The following is a 20,485-nucleotide window of genomic DNA, read 5'->3' as shown; positions in this document are numbered from 1 at the left end:
CCTGTTTGTCGTGTGTGTGTGTTGTATTTCTTCACGTGCTCATGAAATAAAGCTTAATTCACAGAGTTCGTTGTCCTGTAAATTTGAACTTTTCTCTGCCATGCCGGTTTTTCTCTCGCTGCTTGCAGTCTGTCCCGTTCCTGCTGCAAAACAGGGAGCGAAAGCTTCAGTCGTTCCACCTATGTATGCCTGGGTTTCGTACTAGATGGGAACTCCTGCTCCAGGGGCTGAAGTTGGAGCTTTTCGTAGAAAGTTCCAGCTCTTCAGTTGGCTTCCCTGGGCGATGGACCTTTTCCACCGTCCCTGCGGTCCCACCCTTCTTGCCCCAGTGGCCCCAGACCCCGCCATCCGACCCTCTGGGCTTTCCTCGCGCTCCTTCTCTCCCAGACTGCACCGGGAGCGCTTTTTGCCCCCAGCGTTCTGCGGGGCCCTTAACGGTCTCTGAGCGGAACGCGCTGGAGCGAAGGGCTGCCGGGGCGGCCTCTCCCCCGCACCCTCAGCGAGCAGCGAGGAGAAGCGAGAAGGGAGAAGGGAAGCGCTGCCACAGAGCGGCCCCGAGCGAGCCCGGCTCTCCCGCCCGGCGCCCGGTCGCGCCCGGCGGGCAGGGTGAGCCGCTGCGCCCGCCTCTGGCAGGCGCCTGAGCGCGGTCCGCCGGGGCAGGCCGCGGAGCAGCCCCCGCCGCGGGGCCCGTCAGGCGGCGGAGCCCGGCTGGAGAGCGGGGGCATGGCGGCGCGGAGCCAGGCCTCCCTGCGGCGCCGGCTGCAGAGCTCGCAGGAGGCGCAGCACCGGCAAGCGGTGCTGGTGCGGAAGCTGCAGGCGAAGGTGAGGAGCGGGGGCGCCGGCCCGGCGGGGAGCTGCCCGGGGACGGGCCGCGGTGGCGGGGCCGGGGTGCCCGGGCCGCCCGCGCAGCGCTGAGAGGGGCCTCGGCGGCGGCGATGGCGACGTCGGGGGGCGAAGGCGCGGCCCCAGCGGGGCCCTCCCCGGGGCGTTCCCCGGCGCTGCCGCGGGCGGGACGGCGCCGAGCCCGCAGCTCGGGGGAGGCCCCGGGAGCCGCCCTCCTCCGCCCGGCCCGGCCCGGCCCGGCCCGGCCCGGCCCGCTGGGCGCCTGGCCCTGCCGCTGTCACCCTGCCGAGCCTCTCGTGAGGGCTTGTCCGTACTGAAATAAAGATGCCCGGCTCGCAGGCGCCTTTGTTGGGCCACGTTAGCAGGGGGCTGTCCCAGAGGCAGGAGCCGAGTCGGCGGGGGTGGTTTGGGGCGGCCCCGGGCCGAGGCAGGCAGCTCTTAGGATGAGCAGGTAGCAGTACGTGTAAAAGAAACCCCATCTCAGTTTCTTCAGTACGAGATAAAGTGAAGCTTGCCTGTATCGTAAGGACTTCTTGTTGGCGGCATCGGCAGCGCTGTGGAACGTGCTGTGCTTGGGCTGTAAAGACTTGGAGAAAAGCTAACGCAGGAGGAGCCGAGCCTGTTGCAAGCTGCATTCGCTCATCTTCATTCTATGTCTCCATCCAGGTACTGCAGTACCGGACTCGGTGTCGAGAGTTGGAGCAGCAGCTGGCAGCAGGAGGGGTGAGTGTGCAGGTTGCTAAGTAAAGACCGTGTAGGTAGCATTCGTTAACGCAGGCCAAAGCAAGCTCCCCAAAGCAATGGCAGAGGGAAGCAAGATTTTGCTGCCTGAGGGTTTAAAGCAGCGCTGTAAGTTTGCCGGTGAGTGTTTTGTGCAGTTGCCATTCTTAGAGGAGCCAGTGGTCCCAGAAATGCCAGTGCAGGAAACCCTGTGGAGGGGGATTTTAGTTTTGAGAAAGAGTGCTTTATTGCTGGCGTAGCATTTTGTCCTAGGGCTCAGGAGAGGGCCACACTGCCTGTTACGTTATATGGCCGTCTCTGAAAAAGAATGGGTTGAAACGTGGCATTTTGGAAGGCAAGAATGCTGGCGTTCAACATACGGCCACGTGCTTTTCTTTCTGCTTCACGGCTAAAGTAAACCTAGGAAGAACAGAGGGTAGGAGAGTAGGAGAGCATTCCCAGGCTTCAAGTCGAAGTGAGCAGTCACGGTTGTGAGCTAAGGAGACCTAGCTGCGAGAGTGCCACGGTGGGGGACTGAGGAGAGCTACTCGCGTTGAGCACCTCCCTTGCTCTCCATAGTCACGACACTGTTACGCCTGGAAGAAGCCACGAGCTCCTGAGCTACCCAAGCGAATGGAGCGGAAAGCGGTGGATGCTAGCAGCAGTGAAGGGAAGACAAGAATTTGACTAAACTTTTCCTTTCTTCTGAAGGGACCCCTTCCAGGCAGGTGGGAAGCCACAGAAGACCAGAGCCTGGAGAAAGCACTGCTTCAGGTGGAAGAGGAGCAGCAAAGGTACAGGGAAGAAGCGTTCCCTCGTACCTGGTATCCTGGATGCTCGTGGAAGTGAGGGAAAACCTGTCAGTGCTGCCTGGTCTCCCCAAGGGGAGCAGCTGGGCAAGCTGCTTTGAAAGGAGAAAGGTCCACAGTCTGTTTTCTGTGGTGCAGTAATAGTGTTGTGTGCTGAATGTCTCTGTTTTGAGCGGGGGGTTATTCCGGGTGACTTCCAAAGGTCCCTTTCCAGCCTAGATTATTCTGTGGTTCAGTAGGTGAGCGGCTCAGCAGAGTGCTAGAGAAAGGTGATGCATCCAGTGATCAGACAGCACGAAGGGGAGGCAAGACGTGAACTGTGGGCATCATCAAAGTTGAAGGGGAAACCGCAATTGTAGGTGGAAGTAGAAGGCTTAAAGCAAGGAGAAGCAAATGAGTACGCCATCACAGAGAGATCTCAGTTAATCCTAGCAAGCACTTTTACTGCCTCTCAGTTTGACAACAAAGTCAGCGTTGAGGGAGTTGGGAAATGACGGGGGTGCTGCTTGTGGATAGCAGTTGTTCAGTGACCTCATTGCTGTTTCTCCCTTTCCAAGGTGTGAGAATCTGGCAGAAGTGAACGCTCTCCTGCAGGAGCACCTCGATGAAGCGAATGAGGTTAATTCAGCCCTTAAAGAAGATGTTGGAAAACTGACGGCGGATTGGATGAGGGCCCGGGAGGAGCTGGAATTGAAGGAGAGTGAGTGGCGCAGCGAACGTGAGGTAAGGATGGGCGACGGGAATGTCAGACGCGATGCCGGGGTGGAATGAGAATGGGTTTTATTTCTGGCCTGGAGAACTTGCTGTGTGAAAGTTGTGGCACTGTTGAGGATGTATTGGTGTTTACGAGCAGAAGACAGGGGTGTGAGATGGAGGAGTGTCAGCAAATTGTGGTGATGGAAGGTGCCCGCGTGCTGTGACCGTACTGCTCGTTCTCAAAGGCAAATGCTTGCTGTTGCTGGGCACTGTAGGGCAGTGACACATGAACGCTCGTCTGTGTTTTAATAGTTCCTAAATCTCTGTCTACAGCAGTGGAGGCCAAAGAGAGGTCTGTGTGTTTTCGGATTCAGGGTAGCCAACAGAAGAACAGGACAGGCCTCCCTTACCAATAGGCTGTTGTAAGCAAATCTGACACTGGTCTCGGAGGGGCTTGTTTTTGTCTTCCTCCACCGAGCCTGTTAGACAGCTCTGCAGGGCGAGACGATGAATCGCGATCAGTTTGCTTTGTTGATACCCGCTCCTGCAGGGGAAGTGTGGATGTTCCCTTCTTTGCAGTCAGGTGGCAGGTCTACTGAGGATGCCTCTGTGGTGGCTCTTCAGTCCTTGATGCCTGCCCCCCCCCCCGCCCCCGCTGGAATAGTTCTTAAAGGAGACCTGGTGATGACGGTTGTACCCTCTCCTATCTGAAAGGCTTGTACAGTGACAGCGAAGGCTGAATTGGCATTTCTTTTTGTCTTGGCCTGTTTAGCTTTATGACAGCTACCTAAGGGGTGAACGCAGCCGTCTACTCAGCCTGTGGCGTCAGGTGGTAACCTTCCGCTGTCATTTCCTGGAAATGAAGACTGCCACTGACCGGTGAGTAGAAGTGAAGGCTAGATCTCGTTGCAGAAAAAACATAGCTTCCCTTCCCAGCTGCTTTTTGAGCCTTGATGTTACCCTAGCTGCGGCTAAAGATACAATTTCTCCTTTGGCAGTCCGAAGCGATGGCATTAAGCATGCCTTAGGCTATATTCAGAAGCATTTTGTTTGCTGCTGGTTTTCAGATAAAGCTGAGGGGCTCAGGCTATAAGCAGTGCAGAGGCCCTGAACAGGTGAACTTGACTATGGTGATGTTTGGGCATATTAACACAGACACAGGCATATGTGGACGAGTTGGAAGAGACTCACCAAAGCTATGCATGCAGCATGCGGGGCGGTCCCCTTTTATAGAGTGATTAAAATTTGCCTTAAATCTCACTGGCTTTCCTTTCCCACTGCTCCTGATGGAAAGATCATTCATGAATATATATATATATATATATTTATTTTTTCCTTCTCATTTCCAGCTTACGTTTATCCTGGTCAGTTTGCATCCGCTTATTCCTGTACCAACACTGTTGAGAGAAAGAATAGCTTCTCTACCCTGCTATTACATTTCTCCAATTGATTTTGCTTAGTTTGATCCCTCCCTTTTATGATTGTTTTCCTGTTCTTGGGCTCTCTGAGGTTCCTTTCTCACAGCTGCCTTCTGTGCAGAGAAAAATAGCGTAGCCTAACAGTAAATTCTTCTGGTGTCAGCATGCCATTTCAAACTCTGGGTTACCGTCAGCCGTTTACCTTATTTGGTGACAAGCTTTCCTTAATGCGTAGAGTATGCCTGACCCGCTAGTTAATTCCTGAAGCCTTCTGGCTGTTCCATACATTTCGTCTTATCTCTGAGGAGAAAAGAGATTCATTCCTCAACCATCAAATAGACCCATTGCCCAAGGATCAAGATGTGTCCTGATCCCAAAGTGTCAGATGAGTGATTCGTCCCCAACGAAGATGTCGTCTTTCCTGCCGGCTTTTCCTGTTGCGCAATTCCGTGCTTCGGAAGCGAGTCAGCTGATAAAGATGGTGGTGTGAACGTTACCTCCTTCTTGATTCTTCTTCAGAGATTTGTCAGAGCTGAAGGCAGAGCAAATGAGGCTTTCTGGATCTATACTTGTAAACTGCTCCCACCTAAACTGTGGCGTACGGCCCTGGGAATCCGTTACGCTGGGTAGACCTGTCCTCAAGGATCAGGCACAGCAGCAAGCGGAACAGGAAATAAGCCAGAAGACTTGGGCAGTGATGCACTTACAAGTCGAAGGGGACCCGGAGAAGAAGGAGCTTCAGGACAGGTAAATGTGTTTTAAACTTTGCTGTTAGCAGCGTTGTCTTCTGTGGGTGCTTGTTGGATTCATAGGGTGGGCTGTGTTCACGTTTAAAACGCACCCATACTGCACAGCCTTGTTCCTGTCCCTAGTCAAACTATTGCCTTCAACAGAACGGATAGAAGAAACCATCTGACAGACAGAAGCTCTTGTGAGTAAGGCAGGACTGGAAAAGAGATGGCATATTACAATGTTTTTGCTATTAACTGATTCTTGGTGAGAAATGGAGACCAGCGTAAAGAGAGCTGTGTCTCTTGTACAGCCCTTTTGCTACCCAGGGCTGTGCTAAAGGAGTTGGGAGGAATTTGCACAGGACCATCATATGCAATGTAGCCCCTCCGTACTGCCGTTTCCACGCTAGACTGAGTGCAGAAGGCCTTTGGGGCAAGGAGTGCCATTTTGCAACATCACACGTACTAACCTGAAGCATCCTGTGATCCTGTGATAATTAGTTTGGGAAATTCATGCACATCTCCCCAGATAGATTGCCAGCTCCTTCATCAGTTCGCTGCTGAAGGCAAAAGTAGTTGTGGGACTATTAATGTGGACTTTAGAAGTCTGTCTTACCCAAAGAAGAACTTTGGAAAGTCTTGTGTCCAACGTATGAAAGAGGAGAGAGAGAACTAGCAGGCGGGAAGCTGTTAGCTACCTGAAAGGCGGTTGTAGCGAGGTGGGTGTCGGTCTCTTTTCCCGAGTAACAAGTGATAGGACGAGAGGAAACGGCCTCAAGTTGTGCCAGGGGAGGTTTAGATTGGATCTTAGGAAAAATTTCTTCACCGAAAGGGTTGTCAAGCGTTGGGACGGGCTGCCCAGGGAAGTGGTTGAGCCACCATCCCTGGAGGTGTTTCGAAGACCTGTGGAGTGTGGTGCTTAGGGACACGGTTTAGTGGTGGACTTGGCAGTGTTAGGTTTACGGTTGGACTCGATGATCTCAAAGGTCTTTTCCAACCTAAATGATTCTATGATTCTATACTCGTGGTTTTGGAAAGGACAATGTTTTTTACGTTAAAAACTTGTTTGTCTTTCCCCTTCTCATAGACCGAAGGACTTAGCTGCACTTGAAGGAGAACATTCATTATTACAGAGCGAGTTGGTGGTCGCAAGAGAGATGCTGGAGGAATCGCACCTTCAGAGGGATCTGCTGAAGCAAGAGAAACAGGAGCTTACCGTGGCACTGGAGAAGGTATGGTCACCTTATTCCGAGGCAGCACTTGTGGGAGAGGCAGCTGTGATAGCAAGACCACCACAGATGCTGTTTCTGGCAGTAGAAGACAGGGACAATGTTGTTGTCCTTCTTGGAAGACGGTGATCAGACCACAGAGGCTCTCTGGTGTAGTTAGTGCCCACGTGCTTGTTGGGAACGCTGAACTGGGAGTGTGTCAGAGACACGACAGGGGATCTGGAGTTGCTGCTTGAAGTCAGGGATTTTCCTGTCTTTGTTGTCATGTTGTTCTTTCGTCTCTTCAGGCAGAGCAGTCGGTAGCAGAGTTGACAGGGGCTCAGAATAAGCTGAGTGCTGAAATAGCCAATCTACACGTTGCAGCAGCGAACATGAGCAGTATCAATGAAGCTCTTGCGTTGGATAAAGTGCAGCTGAACAAACTTGTGTTGCAGGTGAGCAGAGTTGTCAAAGATCTTGCCAGGTGTTTGTCTCCAGCTGCTGCTGCTTCTCAGACTTCTTGCCTTCAGACAGTATGACTGTCTGAATATGGAAACGTTGCTCTTTTCTCTGTCCAAGCCAAAGCTCCTACAGAGTAAATCTTACTGTTATTTTATTTCCTCTGTGCTTCTGTGATTGTAGCTGGAGCAAGAGCTTGACGTTCTGTCAGGTAAAGTGGACGAGATGGAGAGAGCAAAGATCTCTGACCAGGAGAAGCTGAACTTGTGGGAGAGAACAAATGAGGCGCTGAGCGCAGAGAAAGCCCACCTGGAGCAGCTGCTGAAGGAAGCAGAGGAGCAACAGGAGGGGCTGCAGGTAGAGCTGAGGATGCTGGCAGAGGAGAAGGCAGAAACCCAAGAGAAACTCAATCAGGTGAGACCAAAAACCTGGTGCTTTCTGGGTGGGCTTTTGGCTGCTTGGCTCAGTGAAGCTGTATCTGTTGGATTCTGCAGTGGTTTTTGTCAAGGAGACACTTGGTAGCGCTGGAGGTCAGACGGCTTTGTTTACTTCCTTCCGGAAATGTGTTGATGGCTCGCAGAGCTGTTGTGCAATTCTCTGAGTTGTCCTCTGCTTCTACAGATTCCTTTAATCCACCTGCCTGTGTTGGCCTCTTTTTTGGCTTTTGATAAGCTGCAGAGAGGTGATTTGCCTTGCGTAATCCTTACCCTGTAAGCAAACAAGCAAGCTCCTCACCCATTTTCTGAGGCCAAAAACCCCCGGGGCTGCATGTTTCTATTTATGCTTTTTGTTGTGAAGTCTGCAACTTTCCAAGCTCCGCTTGTTGGGGCCTAGAGGGCGGGACAAAGCGGCAAGTCAGCGTCTGCTGTCTTGTACTGCTAAGAACGGGAATGACATCCTGAAATCGTTGGAACTGTATTTTACGACATACACGCAGCTTTGAATTGCTAGATCCTCTTTAGGCTTTGAGGGAGAAGATGAGAAAGAGGTGATCACAGGAGACTGTTTACTCTGGACTAACTGGTTTTGGTAGAGTGGAAAAAGAGCTTGGGAGAATTGTATCGCTGGAGGAGACTAGGGAGTTTGCCATCATTTCAGTGTCAGTTTCATAATGTACAATCTTAGGTCTTATGGGATAACTTTGAGAGGAGAATTGTTTGTTTCTGATGGTCTGTTCTCTGTTAGACAGCCTTAGTTTTGGAGTACGTGGTCTGTTTGGCAAATAGCCAGCAGAGGTATTATACTGCAGAGGAAAGCTATAAAATCACGGTTAGTCTTCAGGCTGGAATGCCAGCAAGGTCTATTGGACAACTTGTTTGTGTAAGACAAGTAAACAGTATTGTTGACATGAACTACTGTCCAAATAGAGTCTACCATCTCTTTGGCCACACCAGCCAGACTTCCGTAAATCACTAAATGACACTGCCCACCACAAGGGCTGTTTCCCTGCCAAGGATCACCTCATTGCATCCGACTGCTGTACACACTGAAGTAGGTGTGTGGTGGTGTTTTGCGACAAGGTGACGCTTTGATGTTGGTTTTTCTTCTTCTAGGAGGAGAAACCACGTGTATGTCCACTTTATTCGGCGAGCAAAGTTGCTTTTGCTCAAACTTTCCTGAAAATTTCCAGCACTGGAATAGATCCTGATAGAATTTTAGTTTGCAAGGTGGCAGTTGTGGAAGATGTGGTATTGTTGCGTGAAAACGTGTAGTCTGGGGTGTGTACGTTTGTCCTGAAGGGGCTGTCTGGTCCCAGGCAACCCAGTAGGGCCTTACACATCGCTTTCGGGTTAACAGCCCTAGTGCCTTTTGGCAGCCCAGGGTGTTAGGGCGGTATAAAGCAGATGCTCTTAAACTTTCAGGCCAGAGTACCGGAGCTCTCTCTCCTCTAGCTGATTCAGAAGTGGCACTGGCTGGCTCTGCACAGAACTCCAGAGGAAGGACTCTAACTGTATTTTGTCCCGCTTTCAGGTTCACCGCCAGCAAGAGTCAGCTAGCAGTGGTCTGGAGCAGTTGCGGCAGGAGTCCTCTCGCCAAGGGCAGGCACTGGCCAACATATCCAAAGAGAAGGAATTGCTGGTGCACGAGAAGGCTGCCCTAGAGGTGCGACTGGCAGCCACGGAGCAGGAGAGACGAGGCCTTGCAGAGCAGCTGGCAGAGGCCAGGTAAAGGCAGGGGGGAGACCCTAGGCAGGAGATTATTTAATGTCTGTAATTATAGAGGTGATAATCATTACACGAGGATTCGTTGCATCCTGTAAGCTTTTCAGCCGTTTTCACCTTCCATGGACAGAAAACGGAAGAATCTCGAGCAAAAAAAAAACCAAAAACCCAAACCAGTACAGCATGGTTTGAAGGTTATTTTTCTGACAGCTAAAGCTAACAAAGCTCTCCTGAGCCTTGGGCTCATGTTTATGCCCCCTTGCACGTTCCTGTGTGAAGTCCAAAGCAAGCCAGCATAATTCCTCGGTATCTGGTACCTTGGCTCTGCATTGAGTAGTAATTAAACCATGCAGATGTTTACTGAAACCCAAAGCTTCTCTCTGGTTTTGGTTTCTTGTTCTGCGCGTTTGAACTTGGATCTTTCCTTATCAAGTAGTTTGACGTGGGATCTTCAGAATTCAAGGCTACTACGTACGGACATTGCGAGTAGGACGCTGCCGTTTAGGGTGAAGCTAGAGGCTCGTGCTGAAAATCTTGAGGGCCTACTGTTTCTAGTCTAACTCTTGTTACCTGTGGTGCAGGACCTAGAGTTGGTTACACCAGCAGCAGGGAAGCCTCTTTTGAATGGTCGCCAGTCTGCGGGAATTGTTGCCCATCATTGATGTCTGGGTCCGGTACTCCTTACCACGTGCTGTTTTGAGATAGACATCATGGAGGAGTTTATGCAGGGAAGGAACAAGATTTTGTCCTTCTGCTGGATCAGGTTTCTAAGATCCCACGTGACAAGTTCTGCTTTTAAAAAAAAACCAACCCCAAACTACCCAACGTATCGAGATGTTTGTCCTCCTCTCAGGTCTTTTTTAGAAGACTCCTGAACTTGCAGAGCTGTACAAATTAGAGACCGTTTGTCATGCTTCTTGACTTTTACGCCTTACCACTCCAGAGTATGTTGTTAGCAAGGCTGATAAACACCATTTTGACTCAGTCTGTTTCTTGAGAGCTGCTGCTGCTTCTGAGCTCCAGCTCCTCTTATTTGATCCAGCTGAATTATGTTCTGTCAATTATTGGGCTGTAGCAACTATTCTTGCCAGACGTTGTTCTCAAGAGCCTGTTGTTGTCGTCACAGTTTTGGATTCTTATCTTCTCTGTTGTGTTTTAGAGACTGACTTTGATTTATCCTTAAAATGGAGCATATTTACTTTGGACTGCCAGAGATAGGCGTAGTCAGAAATATGTGCTTGTTCTCCTTCTTGAAGAGACATCCTCCATCGTCCATCAAAGCAGTGAAATCCTACTGTTGTGGGTCTTATTGTTGTACCACTCGGGTGCCCCTTTACCCTGAAGGATGTTATCCTGGTTGCATGCCTGTACTAGTGAGGCAGTGCTGTGTATGGTAGGAACCTGGCACGCAGGACGCCGTGTTAGATCAGGGAGGCAACTTCAGCTTCTGGTTCCAGAATCCTGTGTGTCATACGCAGCAGTTGGTTGAAGTCTATGGATGTAACAATTTGCCTCCGCAGTACTACAACTTCCATTTTAAAGAGCGGCAAGTCATTTGGGCTACTGCCTACTTAGTTAGCAACGCTTAGAGAAAAGTAGCAAGTTTTTCTCTTGAACTTCCAAGAGTTTAAACTGAAGGCTACCTGTCTCTCCTTTCAGGTAGTCCTTGTTCAGATAAAATCTAGTTCAGATTTCTCACAGATGCTGCTTACAAGCATGAGATTTTACTATATCATCTGATGTATTGCTTTAGTCCCTTTGAAATATAGGGAGTCTGGAAGATCACCTCCCTGTACGTACACTACGAACGGCATCAAAAAGTCACGAGTCAGCCAGGGAGATACTCTTACTCTGTGCCCCTGCAGAGCAACCTGGAAGTGACGATGAGCAAAGGGCTGCGAGCAGAGGCTGGGCTTTTGCTTGCTGGCACAGACTTTGTGAGCACAGCTACCCGTGTGTCATAGATCAGACAATAGCAATTTAAGATTTGGCTATGGAGATCAAATTCGTCTGGGCTTTCTGTGTTACGCTAGGTCATAAGCAAAGCCTGGGCTTTCCCTCGGAGGGGCCTGCATTGCTCTTTTAAACGGCAGAAATATGCCTTCTGTATACCAGTTTCCATGCAACCCATTTTCCGTACTGAGGGGTAGGGATCTTGAACCAGTTCTCACTGGACTAACTCCCTGTGGGCGTCAGGAGCAAGAAACTCATTTCTCTCCGTATTGGCGTCTTGTAGGTCAGGGAAGGAGACCCTGGAATCCAGCCTGCTTGAGGCTCAGCAGCGCTTATGTCAGCTGGAGATCGCCAGGAGTCAGCTTGAAATCCAACTTCACACAGTCAGGCAGGCCAAGGAGGTGATACAAGGTGAGAGCCTCGTGTGCTTTGTTTCTGGTGATCCCCCTGCCTAGGGAGGATGGTATAAAAATAGCTCTCTGTCTGCAGTGCTTCTAAGGAGTGAAGGAGCTGGAGACAGATCCCTCCTACACTGAAAAAATTCAAATGGCTGAAGGTTAGTGAAGTCAGAACCGCTGTTTGTGTAGGCCCTGAATCTTGCCATTTGTCACGTTTGCAGGGGAAGTGAAGTGCCTTCAATGTGAGCTGGAAGCAGAGAGATCTCTCCTGAAGCAGGAACGGGCAAACATGGCGCAACTGCTCTTGCGGACAGAAGAGCAGTATAACGATACCCTCAGACTTCGGGAAACTGATCACGAAGTGGAAATAAACAAGCTCCTGCAAGACCTGGTAGGAAACAATATGCTTCTGAATTCTTCAGGCAAGCTTTGTGGGCTGGCTTTAGAAGAATAATAGCCTGAGCGTGTGAGATGGCAGCAAGCGTCTGTCATAGGCCACACGTTGCTAGGCCAGGCAGCAGAGCCAACGGCTCGCACTTGAAAGCACGTGAAGACCTACAGGACTATGCCGGGACAGTAAATGCAAGCCACGGATTCCCTGTGGGCCTGAGACGAGTTGAGCAGAAGGTTGGGTGGTCCCCACCCAAAGCATGGCAGTAAAGGGGTAGGATCTTACCAGACTCCTGTCTACCATGAAGTAGACTCCTAACTTTCCTGCCAACTGCAGTCGTGGGAACTTTGTTCCTTTCTTTCTGTCCTTTCACGGTTGACAGAGGTGTTATCTTTGGGCTTAAAGCATACAGAACAGATGGAACAGCCCCTTGTTCCTGGTACTTGAGTTCGTGGCCCGTCTTGTGACTAGGGCATGGGGGTGCTGGTCTCTTTCTCACCCTGCAGTCCATCTGCATCTTTTCCTCGATGAGAATGGAGTTGAGCTTTGAAAATAGAGACTCTGAGACTAGAGAGAAATCCCGTAGGCGAGAGGTGCTAGGAAACAGGCAGCCGCCAGAGAGGGGAAGGTAACATCTCCTCTTCTTCCACCAGCTGACCCTCCTTTTAAGTTCCTTGATAGGACATGATTTATGGAGGGCACAAAGCCACTACTGTGCGCTGTTGAGGTGGGGGTTTGTGGGAGGGATGAAGCTTCCCATTTTTTTGAGAAGCTTGGCTGGGACTCCATCTTGAAGTCTTTTTCTCCCCTCATCAGGCAAGCGAGCGGGAAGGGCACCATTCAGAGCTACAGGAGATGCTGGAGCAGTGGGAAAAGGAGAAGGCGGAGACAGAAAGGGAGCACGAGAAGAAGCTGTTTGATATGAAGCAGAGAGTTGCTACCATGCAAGCTCAACAAGAGGAGGAACGGACGAGAGTGGAGAATGCCAAGCAAGAGGTAAAGACTGTGAAAGGAGAATTTGTGTGGTTTTTTTACTCTTCTGGGCTCCTTATTGGCAGTGCTTCTCTGGACACTGTCCGTCTGGGTAGAAGCGTCTCTTAGCTACCCCTTTGTAAAGAGGAGCGATGCCTTGGCAGCCATGAGACCTTTGTGCCGTGAGGGACAGGGCCTGCAAAGCGAGAGGCTACCACAGTGTAGGTTTAAGAAAGGCAGGAAGCGCGTTGCAGCCTGAAGAGAACATGAACACCGTAACTGTGTCTGTGATCTGACCGCTACTCCTTCAAGAGGGCACAGCGGGGTTCTAGAGGATGGTACCATGAAAACTCTACACAGCAGAGGTCCAAAAAAACCCCCAACGCCCAACCCCAAAAACGGGAAATCCCATGTTGGGGTTGTTCTGTCTTCCCTTCCTCCCTCCCTATCAGAGAGAACATCATCATGCCACTGCCTAAATCGTGGTTAGTCTGGACTTTAAATCCTGGCTGCGGTCCTGGCAGCTCCTCCCCAAAAGAACACGCTAGAGCTAGAAGAGGTTCGGAGAAGGGCAAAAAGGAAGACGGGACTGGCCGAGTAAGCTGGGAAAGACGCAACTGAAAGGGCGGCGCAGGAAAGGTCTTACAACATCCCGAGAGGCAGGGAGGGAGGGGGCAGCCCCTGACTGCCACTGAAGCAGGAGTTCAAATCTAGTACGAAAAGCAAACATACATAGGTGGAATTATTGAACCTCTTTGTCACTGTTTTGCAGCAGGAACGGGCCAGACTGCGAGCAGTTAAAGAAGAACTGGTACGGGAGATAAAACTTCTTCAGGAATCAGTCACAGGCTCCGAAACCCGAGCAAATGCAGCAACAGATAGGAATCGCTGCCTTGAACAAGAACTTCAAACTACATTGTCTATCTTAAAAATCAAAAATGAGGAAGTGGAAACGCAGCGGGAGAAAATCCAGATGCTCCAAAAAGAGGCAGCACAGGGAAAAGCTTTGCAGGAGAGTCTCACTCATATGACTGCCATCCTGTCAGAGAGGGAGGGAGAAATGAAGTTGTACCAGCAACAGATGAGAATGCTGGAAAACCAGAAAGAAACGCATGAAACTACTCTCAGTGAGGTTATCAAGGACATAACAGAGAAAAAACAGAAGGTTGAATCCCAGCAAGAACAGATACAGGAGCTGGAGAAGCAGCAAGAAATGCTGAGGACTGCTGTCAGCAAGATGAGCAAAGAGCTGGAGGAGAGAGACCGGGAGGTGGGATCCCAGCAAGAACAGATACGGGAGCTGGAGAAGCAGCGAGAAATGCAGAGGACTGCTGTCAGCAAGATGAGCAAAGAGCTGGAGGAGAGAGACCGGGAGATCCAATTCCAGGAAGGGAAAATAATGATTCTAGAACGACACGGTGCATCACAAGTGAGAAATCTGCAGGTGGATCTTGATCATATGAAAGGGAACTTGAAGGAGAAGAACTTGGAGCTTCTGTCTCTGACTCAGCAGATCCAAGCACTGGAAATGGAGAGAGAACAGGTGAAATCTCTGCACGCGAGCCTTGGAGACCTGAGGGCAGTTCTTAAGGACAGAGAGCGCGAGTGTGATTCTCAAAGGGATCAGTTAAGACTCTTGCAGCAGTACAAGGAACAGCAAGAGGGCTACCTGCAGGAGCTTCGTGGGACACTAGAAAAGATGACCCTCTCTTTATCTGAAAAGGATCAAGAGCTTGAGTCGCAACAAAAGCAAATCCGGGAAGCTGAAGAAGTCATGGAAATGCAGTTAAGGACTGTCCGTGACCAACTGGAGCAGACCTTAGGAACCTTAAAAGAAAAGGACAGACTCCTAGACATCCAAAAGCAACAAGCAAGGAGCTCTGCGGAAAAAACAGAAGAACAGATGAATGTCTTGCACAGAGACTTAGAATACACAACAGCAATACTGAAAGAAAAGGATTTAATGATTGAATCTCAGAAGGAACTGATTGAGACCTTCCAAAAACAAGAGCAAGACTCTGAACAGCAGAAGGAAATTCTGCAGCAGCTTCAAGTGGCACTAAAGGAAAAAGAACAAGAAATGTTATCCCTTAGAAAGCAATGTGAGGCGTGGAAGGAAAAGGAGGAAAAGCGTGAAGCTGAGCAAACAAATCTCCAAGCAACAAAACTGACTCTGAAAGAAAGAGAGGAAAAGATAGAGGTTCTGGAGGAGGCTATCTCTAAGCTTCAACAGCAAAAGGAGGAGGCAGCGATGCAGACCAAAGCTATACTGCAAAAACTAGAATACGCTGAATCTTCTCTAGAAGCGAGAGATCAAGAGATAGTGTCTTTGCAAGAGCACGTCCAGGAGCTTCGAGAGCAGAAGGAGTTAGAAGGCAAGCAGGCCAAGAGTCTAGAGCAGGATCTAGACAAAATGAGCCAAATCGTGAAGGAGAACCATTTGGAGTTCCTCAGGCAGACGGAGCAAATGAACATGTTCCGGCTTCGTGAAGAAAGCACGAAAGTAGCGCTAACATCATGCCAGCAGCAAGTGGATCTGCTTGAGCACGCGGTGAGGAAGAGAGAAGAAGACAATGAAACTCTCATGCAAAAACTCCAGCGCCAAGAAGAAGAACTGAAGACCTTGCAGAATCTCCAGCTTAGGCTAACCAAGAAGAATGAAGAGGTTAGGCATCGCAGAGAGCAAGAGAAGCTCCTGGAAGAAGCCTTGCACGAGACGGAACGAGAGACCAAGGCCGAAGGTGAACTAGAAGAGTTAGAAGAGGAAGTAAGAGCTCTTCGGGAAGATCTCCAGCATGTTCAGCCGACTCTGACAAAGAAGGACGAAGAGATCAAGAACCACAGAGACAGAGTCGGGTACTTAGAGAAGACTCTGGCGGAGAGAGAACAAGAGCTTAGGAGGCAGAGTGAACTCTTGAAGCAATTAACATCAGCTTTGCGATGGAAGGATGGCGGGGAGACCCTACAGAGACGAATCCAGAAACTCCAGAAATGGGAGGAAGAGGAAGCAGAGAAGAGGCGAGTTCTCCAGGAGAGAGACCGTTCCTTGCAAAGACAGAAGGAGCTAACCCAACAACTGGCGGATGAGCGGAAAGCCAAGGGGGAAGAATTGGAGCGCACGATTGCTATTTTGAAGCAGACCGAGAGCAGAGAAGTCAAATGGAGAGAGAAGGCACAAGCACTGACTCTTGCCCTTACCAAGAGTGAAATGGCCAACGGGACTCTGAGGGAAGAAATAGCCATCCTGCAGAGTACGGTTTCGGAGAGGGACACGGACCGGTTTCATCATCAGGTAGGCAGTGTGACTGATCATCAGTCAACTAAAGTGTCAATAAAGGATTCTAATGACGATGCCCGTAAAGATAGGGGAATATATAGTCCCATAAATACATGACCTGCTCGGCCAAAGAAACTGTGGTTGTAGCCAGCAGGCTTGCCTGTCTGCGTAGCTCAAGGCATTCACCTGCTGAAATGTTTTCTGTCAGCCCCCGAACTACTGAAAGAACTACAGAGCTTGCCGTTAGAATTAAATGAAGTCCAAAAGTTGGGGGTGGATACTTGGTTCTCTCCTAGGTAGGCAAGCTTAGCCAACGTGTCGTGGTTGGGGTTTGGCATGGAAAGGAAGGGGCACAGTTGACCAAACTAAGGTACTAACCTCAGTAGAATTTTGTAACGATGGTTGCACAGCAGCTACGCTGACAGTGCTTAGAGGATGCTTTCAGAGATGTAGATTTCTGAGGTACAGCTTTTCCAGTGTATTAAAAATAATGGCATTCGTACCGTTGCCTGATGAGGTGAAAGGCTTCATTGCGCATTCAGGATGTACTTGTGCTGCAGTCCAAAAGGCCGGAAGGCAAATCTGTGTGGATTTCCCCACGGCGATCGGGAGGAGGGCCCCTAGGAAGAGAGTGTGTTGTTTTGGCCCGTCAACCAGGAGGAGCAGAAGGGACTTGGCACTGTCCATTCCCGAGTCCGGTCACTCTCCCCGACTTGTCGATTCTGTCCCTCCTAACCTTTATGTGGCACCGGCTCACATAATCTCCTCTCTGTATACCCAGCAGGCTATTGCAGAAGGGGAGCAGCTATCATGGCTCTCGGAGAAGAGACTCCTGTCACAGCAGCTGGAATGTCTGCAGCGAGCAGTTGCAAGGCTGGAACTGGAGAAGGCAGAGCTGAAGCAACTCAATGCTGAGCTCAGGAGGACTCTCGAGCAGGTAAAACCGGCTTTCGCTGCCTCTGCAAAGCCTCACGGTCCGCTGGATCACACCACATTTCCACAGACAGCACTCTGGAGTCCTCTGCTTGTTTCCTTCCCTCTCCCACTTCCCCCTGTGGACACACGCTTTTGTATTTTCTCTCTCTTCTGGCACCCCGTTGCCTTCACAAATGCGCATTCACTCCGGTCCCACCCTTCTTGCCCCAGTGTCCCCATACAGGCACATTTGACGCTCTTGTGTCAGGAACTGTTTCCTCTTGCTCTTTCTCTTCCATAGCCTCCTTCGAGTGCTTTTTGCCCGCAGCATTCTCTGGTGCAATTAACAGCCTCTGAGCAGAAATCTCCTTGCCATGATGTCCAGAGCTCCTTTTGCTCCTTGTTTGGTGGCAGGTTTCTGTGACCCTTTCTCCTATCACCAACGTGCAGGTGGAACGTGAACGGAGGAGACTGAAGAGATATCACAGTGGTCGGTCGCTGCCAGATGCGTGCGGATTTTCGCTCTCTGACCAGCACAAGATGGCTGCTTCTAGACAGGTGAGAACAGAATCTTGCTTGGTGGGAGGAGGGTCTGCCCATACAGAGGAACAGTGGCAAATCCCAGTGGCAGCAGCCCCCCAGTATAGACCTAAGAGAAGTGGAACGTAGACCATGGCCCTGGCCAAACTGGAGACCAAAAGGAAATCCTTGCATTTTCTTCACAGGAGGAGTCTCACGCTCGCTGCAGTCGTCGATTAGCTGAGTTGCAGAACCAGGTGAGGAGTAGGAAAGCTCTCGTCAAAAGCTGCCGTGGCTGTACTGAGGGGCACAGCTTTGCACGATGCTACAGCCCGAGTTTTGTTTGGTTGTCAGGCAGTGAGTACACCAGGCAGTGGAAATACCCAGTCAGTCGGACACATCTGTTGGCCATGGCCAAACAACATCATGCACCTAGGTCTAGTCTCTGGCTTGCCTAGAGGTCAGGCGTGGTGGGAGAGGGATTGGAGGAAATTCAGAGCACTGGCACTCGCCTGAATATAGAGAAGATTCTAAGGATGTTCCCCTTGAGTCTTACTCATCTTGTTGACTGCTTCCATTTTCCCTTGACTCCGCTAACAGTAGAGCTTGCACTCTATCAGAGCTCCAGGGATCTGAGGCAGCGCCAGAGCTTACAGCCTTCAGGCAACCGTTAGTCTCCTATTGCTATGCCGTGCTAATCACGATCCCAGTATCGGACCGAGTCGGAGACCTAAGCACAGTGTGGACGCTTGTTTTATCAGTGTAAGAATGTACATCCCAGCTCCTGAACCCTATTGCATGCCTTGACAGCGGCACTGGCAGCAGCAGCAGTCGCCAGACTCCTCTTCCACGTGCTTTTATGGCTCTGGTACGCCCTGGTCTCCCTGAGGAGGTGAATCTTCGCAGGTGTTCAGGGCAAAATGCCTGTAAGATTTACGCGAGTAAAGTACACGGTGCTCAGCTCTGGCAAGTGAGCCGAGCATACCGCTGAAGCCATCAAGTTACACCTTAAGGGTGTTTTCGCCAGGAAGCCTCGGCGCCTGAAGTTCTGTTGCTACAGATAACGGATTGAAGCCCCTTCCCCCTGTGACTGTTGTGTCTGCCTGCACTGTGGACCTACTCCAGCAGTTCAGCAGGAAAACGAAGGTGCTCAGCTCAAAGAATCATCCTCAGCTGGCTAGTTGGGGCACTCCTCTGGGTCTGGGAAACAGCGGAACTGGCACTTGATCTCCCCCTTCCTGGGAGATGCTCTTAGCAGCAGATGGCCACTTCTCCCACGCATACCTCTGGGTTACCTACCAAAGCGTGGGAGGCCTCCAAGCCCAGTTGCACAAAGGTGCCCTTATTATTTCAGAGAGAAGGTCAGAGCTGTCCCTCTCTTCAGGGGTGGTGTTCCCTAGCCTATGCGTATCGTTTGCTGTGAAGTCCCTCTGACGTCTTGCTTTCCGCGCGCACGCGCGCGCGCGCTACCGGCTTCTGATTCAGCGCCTCGCATTCCCCTTCTGGAGCTGGCTGCCCGAGTTTCCCACCTAGTCTGCTCTAGATGCTTAGCAGATCAGGGTCCCTCTTTTTATCTGCTTTGGCTTTACGTTGGCAGACCTTGGTATTGTAATTCAAACGGAGCAGGTTCCATAAGCCATAAAACTCCTTTAGGAATTGCTTCTGTTATTTGAGTTCCTTTGCCAAGAAAGAATATTTTCGTACTCCTAGCTCGAGGTTGGGGATGGCATTCCCATGTGGAACAGAGCCCTTGGCAAAGCACATGTCACTTTGCAAACAGAGGAGAACCTCCAGCCTGAGCTGTTCTCCCCGAAACAGCAAAGCACCGAGCGCTGCTCCCAGTGCTGGCATCTCCTCCGCTCCAAAGCAGGCAGAGGGCAACACGCCCGAGCTGCTGTGGCTGCGCTGCCCTGCCAACCTGACAGGAGGTGAGAGCAGCTGGGTCTCTCCCACCAAAAAGCCCAGCAGGCACAACCCGCTGTTGCCAGGAAATAATGAGAGTTTGAGGATTTTGAAGGCCTCAGCAGTCCTTTAAGGCTCATTTGCCTCCTGGGCTTTGTTCATCAGATTATGCTCTGCTCATTTGTGAAATGCTCTGAAGTTAGGAAGAGTGAGAGTTTTCTCCCATTTCATGTGCTAGCTGTCAGGGTTGTAAACTAGATCATAACAGAACGGTTCTTCACTACCTTGTGTATGCAGCAGTCCTCCTGCTGAGGAGAAAGCATGTGGAACTAAGGTGGCAGTAGGCCAAATCTCTCCTTTGAAAAAAAGGGTTGGGTTACGAAATGCTGTAGAAACCTCCCTCTTTAATAGGCATGTAATGTCTCGGTGTTGTACCTGTGAATGGTATGCCAGAAAGAAACTCGGAATTGTCGGTAATCTGAGCTCAGTTCAGGGTGGCTCTGGGAACCTGTTAGTTCCCATTCCACAAGGACAACGTGTTTGTCAGGGCTGGAGTTGGAGGGTGCGTCTTCCCCGACAGCCGGATCTGTGGAGCTACGGATGGTCCTAAGAGCGTGGGCTTGTCTGAGCTCGGCCTTTTGCCTCTTTCAGGTGTCCCTTCTGCAGACGCAGCTGGCACAAGAACGAAAATACAAGCAGGACTATATTGAGTGCTGTGCCAAGACCAGCCAGGAGCTGTCAGACCTTCACCAAGAGCTGTCTCGCTCCTTAGCAGCTGTGGTCAGGGAGCCCAAAGCTGCTGTTCTGGAAGCAGAGACTCGGAAGCTGGGTCAGCCTCTCTGAACCTTCTTTTCCTGTAGAGGAGCAGCTGCAGCATCACGGCGTTCCGGTCTTGTGCCCTTCCCGGAAATGTATTATGTTTTGCTGTGGGGAATGGGGGTACATCTGTTCTGTTTGCGTCCGGAAGCATTTCCTAGCGACAGCGATTTTAAAATTTTTTTTTTTTAATAAAAGAGATTTTGCGGGACTGCACTTTTTCAACGGGGGTACATTTGTTCTGTTGATGTTTGCAAGCATTGCCTAGTGCCAGCGCTGTCTAGAATTTTTTTTTA

General features: G+C 50.6%; 1 protein-coding gene across 4 annotated transcripts; it reads left to right on the top strand.

Moving 5' to 3' along the window:
• The first annotated feature begins 598 nt into the window (after window positions 1-598).
• On the top strand, window positions 599-20,414 carry LOC128143366 (centrosome-associated protein CEP250-like). Of its 4 annotated transcripts, none has more exons than XM_052790529.1 (18): window positions 599-822; window positions 1,510-1,566; window positions 2,275-2,357; window positions 2,930-3,095; window positions 3,841-3,947; window positions 5,006-5,233; window positions 6,305-6,449; window positions 6,734-6,880; window positions 7,068-7,298; window positions 8,856-9,049; window positions 11,283-11,410; window positions 11,619-11,788; window positions 12,605-12,784; window positions 13,536-16,052; window positions 16,819-16,974; window positions 17,403-17,510; window positions 17,678-17,728; window positions 20,025-20,414. In XM_052790529.1, the coding sequence occupies exons 1-18, from the start codon at window positions 724-726 to the stop codon at window positions 20,214-20,216; spliced, it is 4,959 nt and encodes a 1,652-aa protein (XP_052646489.1). In that variant the 5' UTR covers window positions 599-723; the 3' UTR covers window positions 20,217-20,414. The 4 variants fall into 4 exon arrangements, with proteins under 4 accessions (XP_052646489.1, XP_052646499.1, XP_052646483.1 ...); XM_052790539.1 differs by having other exon boundaries at window positions 13,533-16,052; window positions 16,822-16,974; XM_052790523.1 differs by having other exon boundaries at window positions 13,533-16,052.
• The last annotated feature ends 71 nt before the right edge of the window (window positions 20,415-20,485 follow it).

Source organism: Harpia harpyja, chromosome 1, assembly GCF_026419915.1.
Source record: "Harpia harpyja isolate bHarHar1 chromosome 1, bHarHar1 primary haplotype, whole genome shotgun sequence".
Lineage (NCBI taxonomy): Eukaryota > Metazoa > Chordata > Aves > Accipitriformes > Accipitridae > Harpia > Harpia harpyja.
Note: the sequence above shows the minus strand (reverse complement) of the source record. Positions and strands in the feature narration are given on the sequence as shown.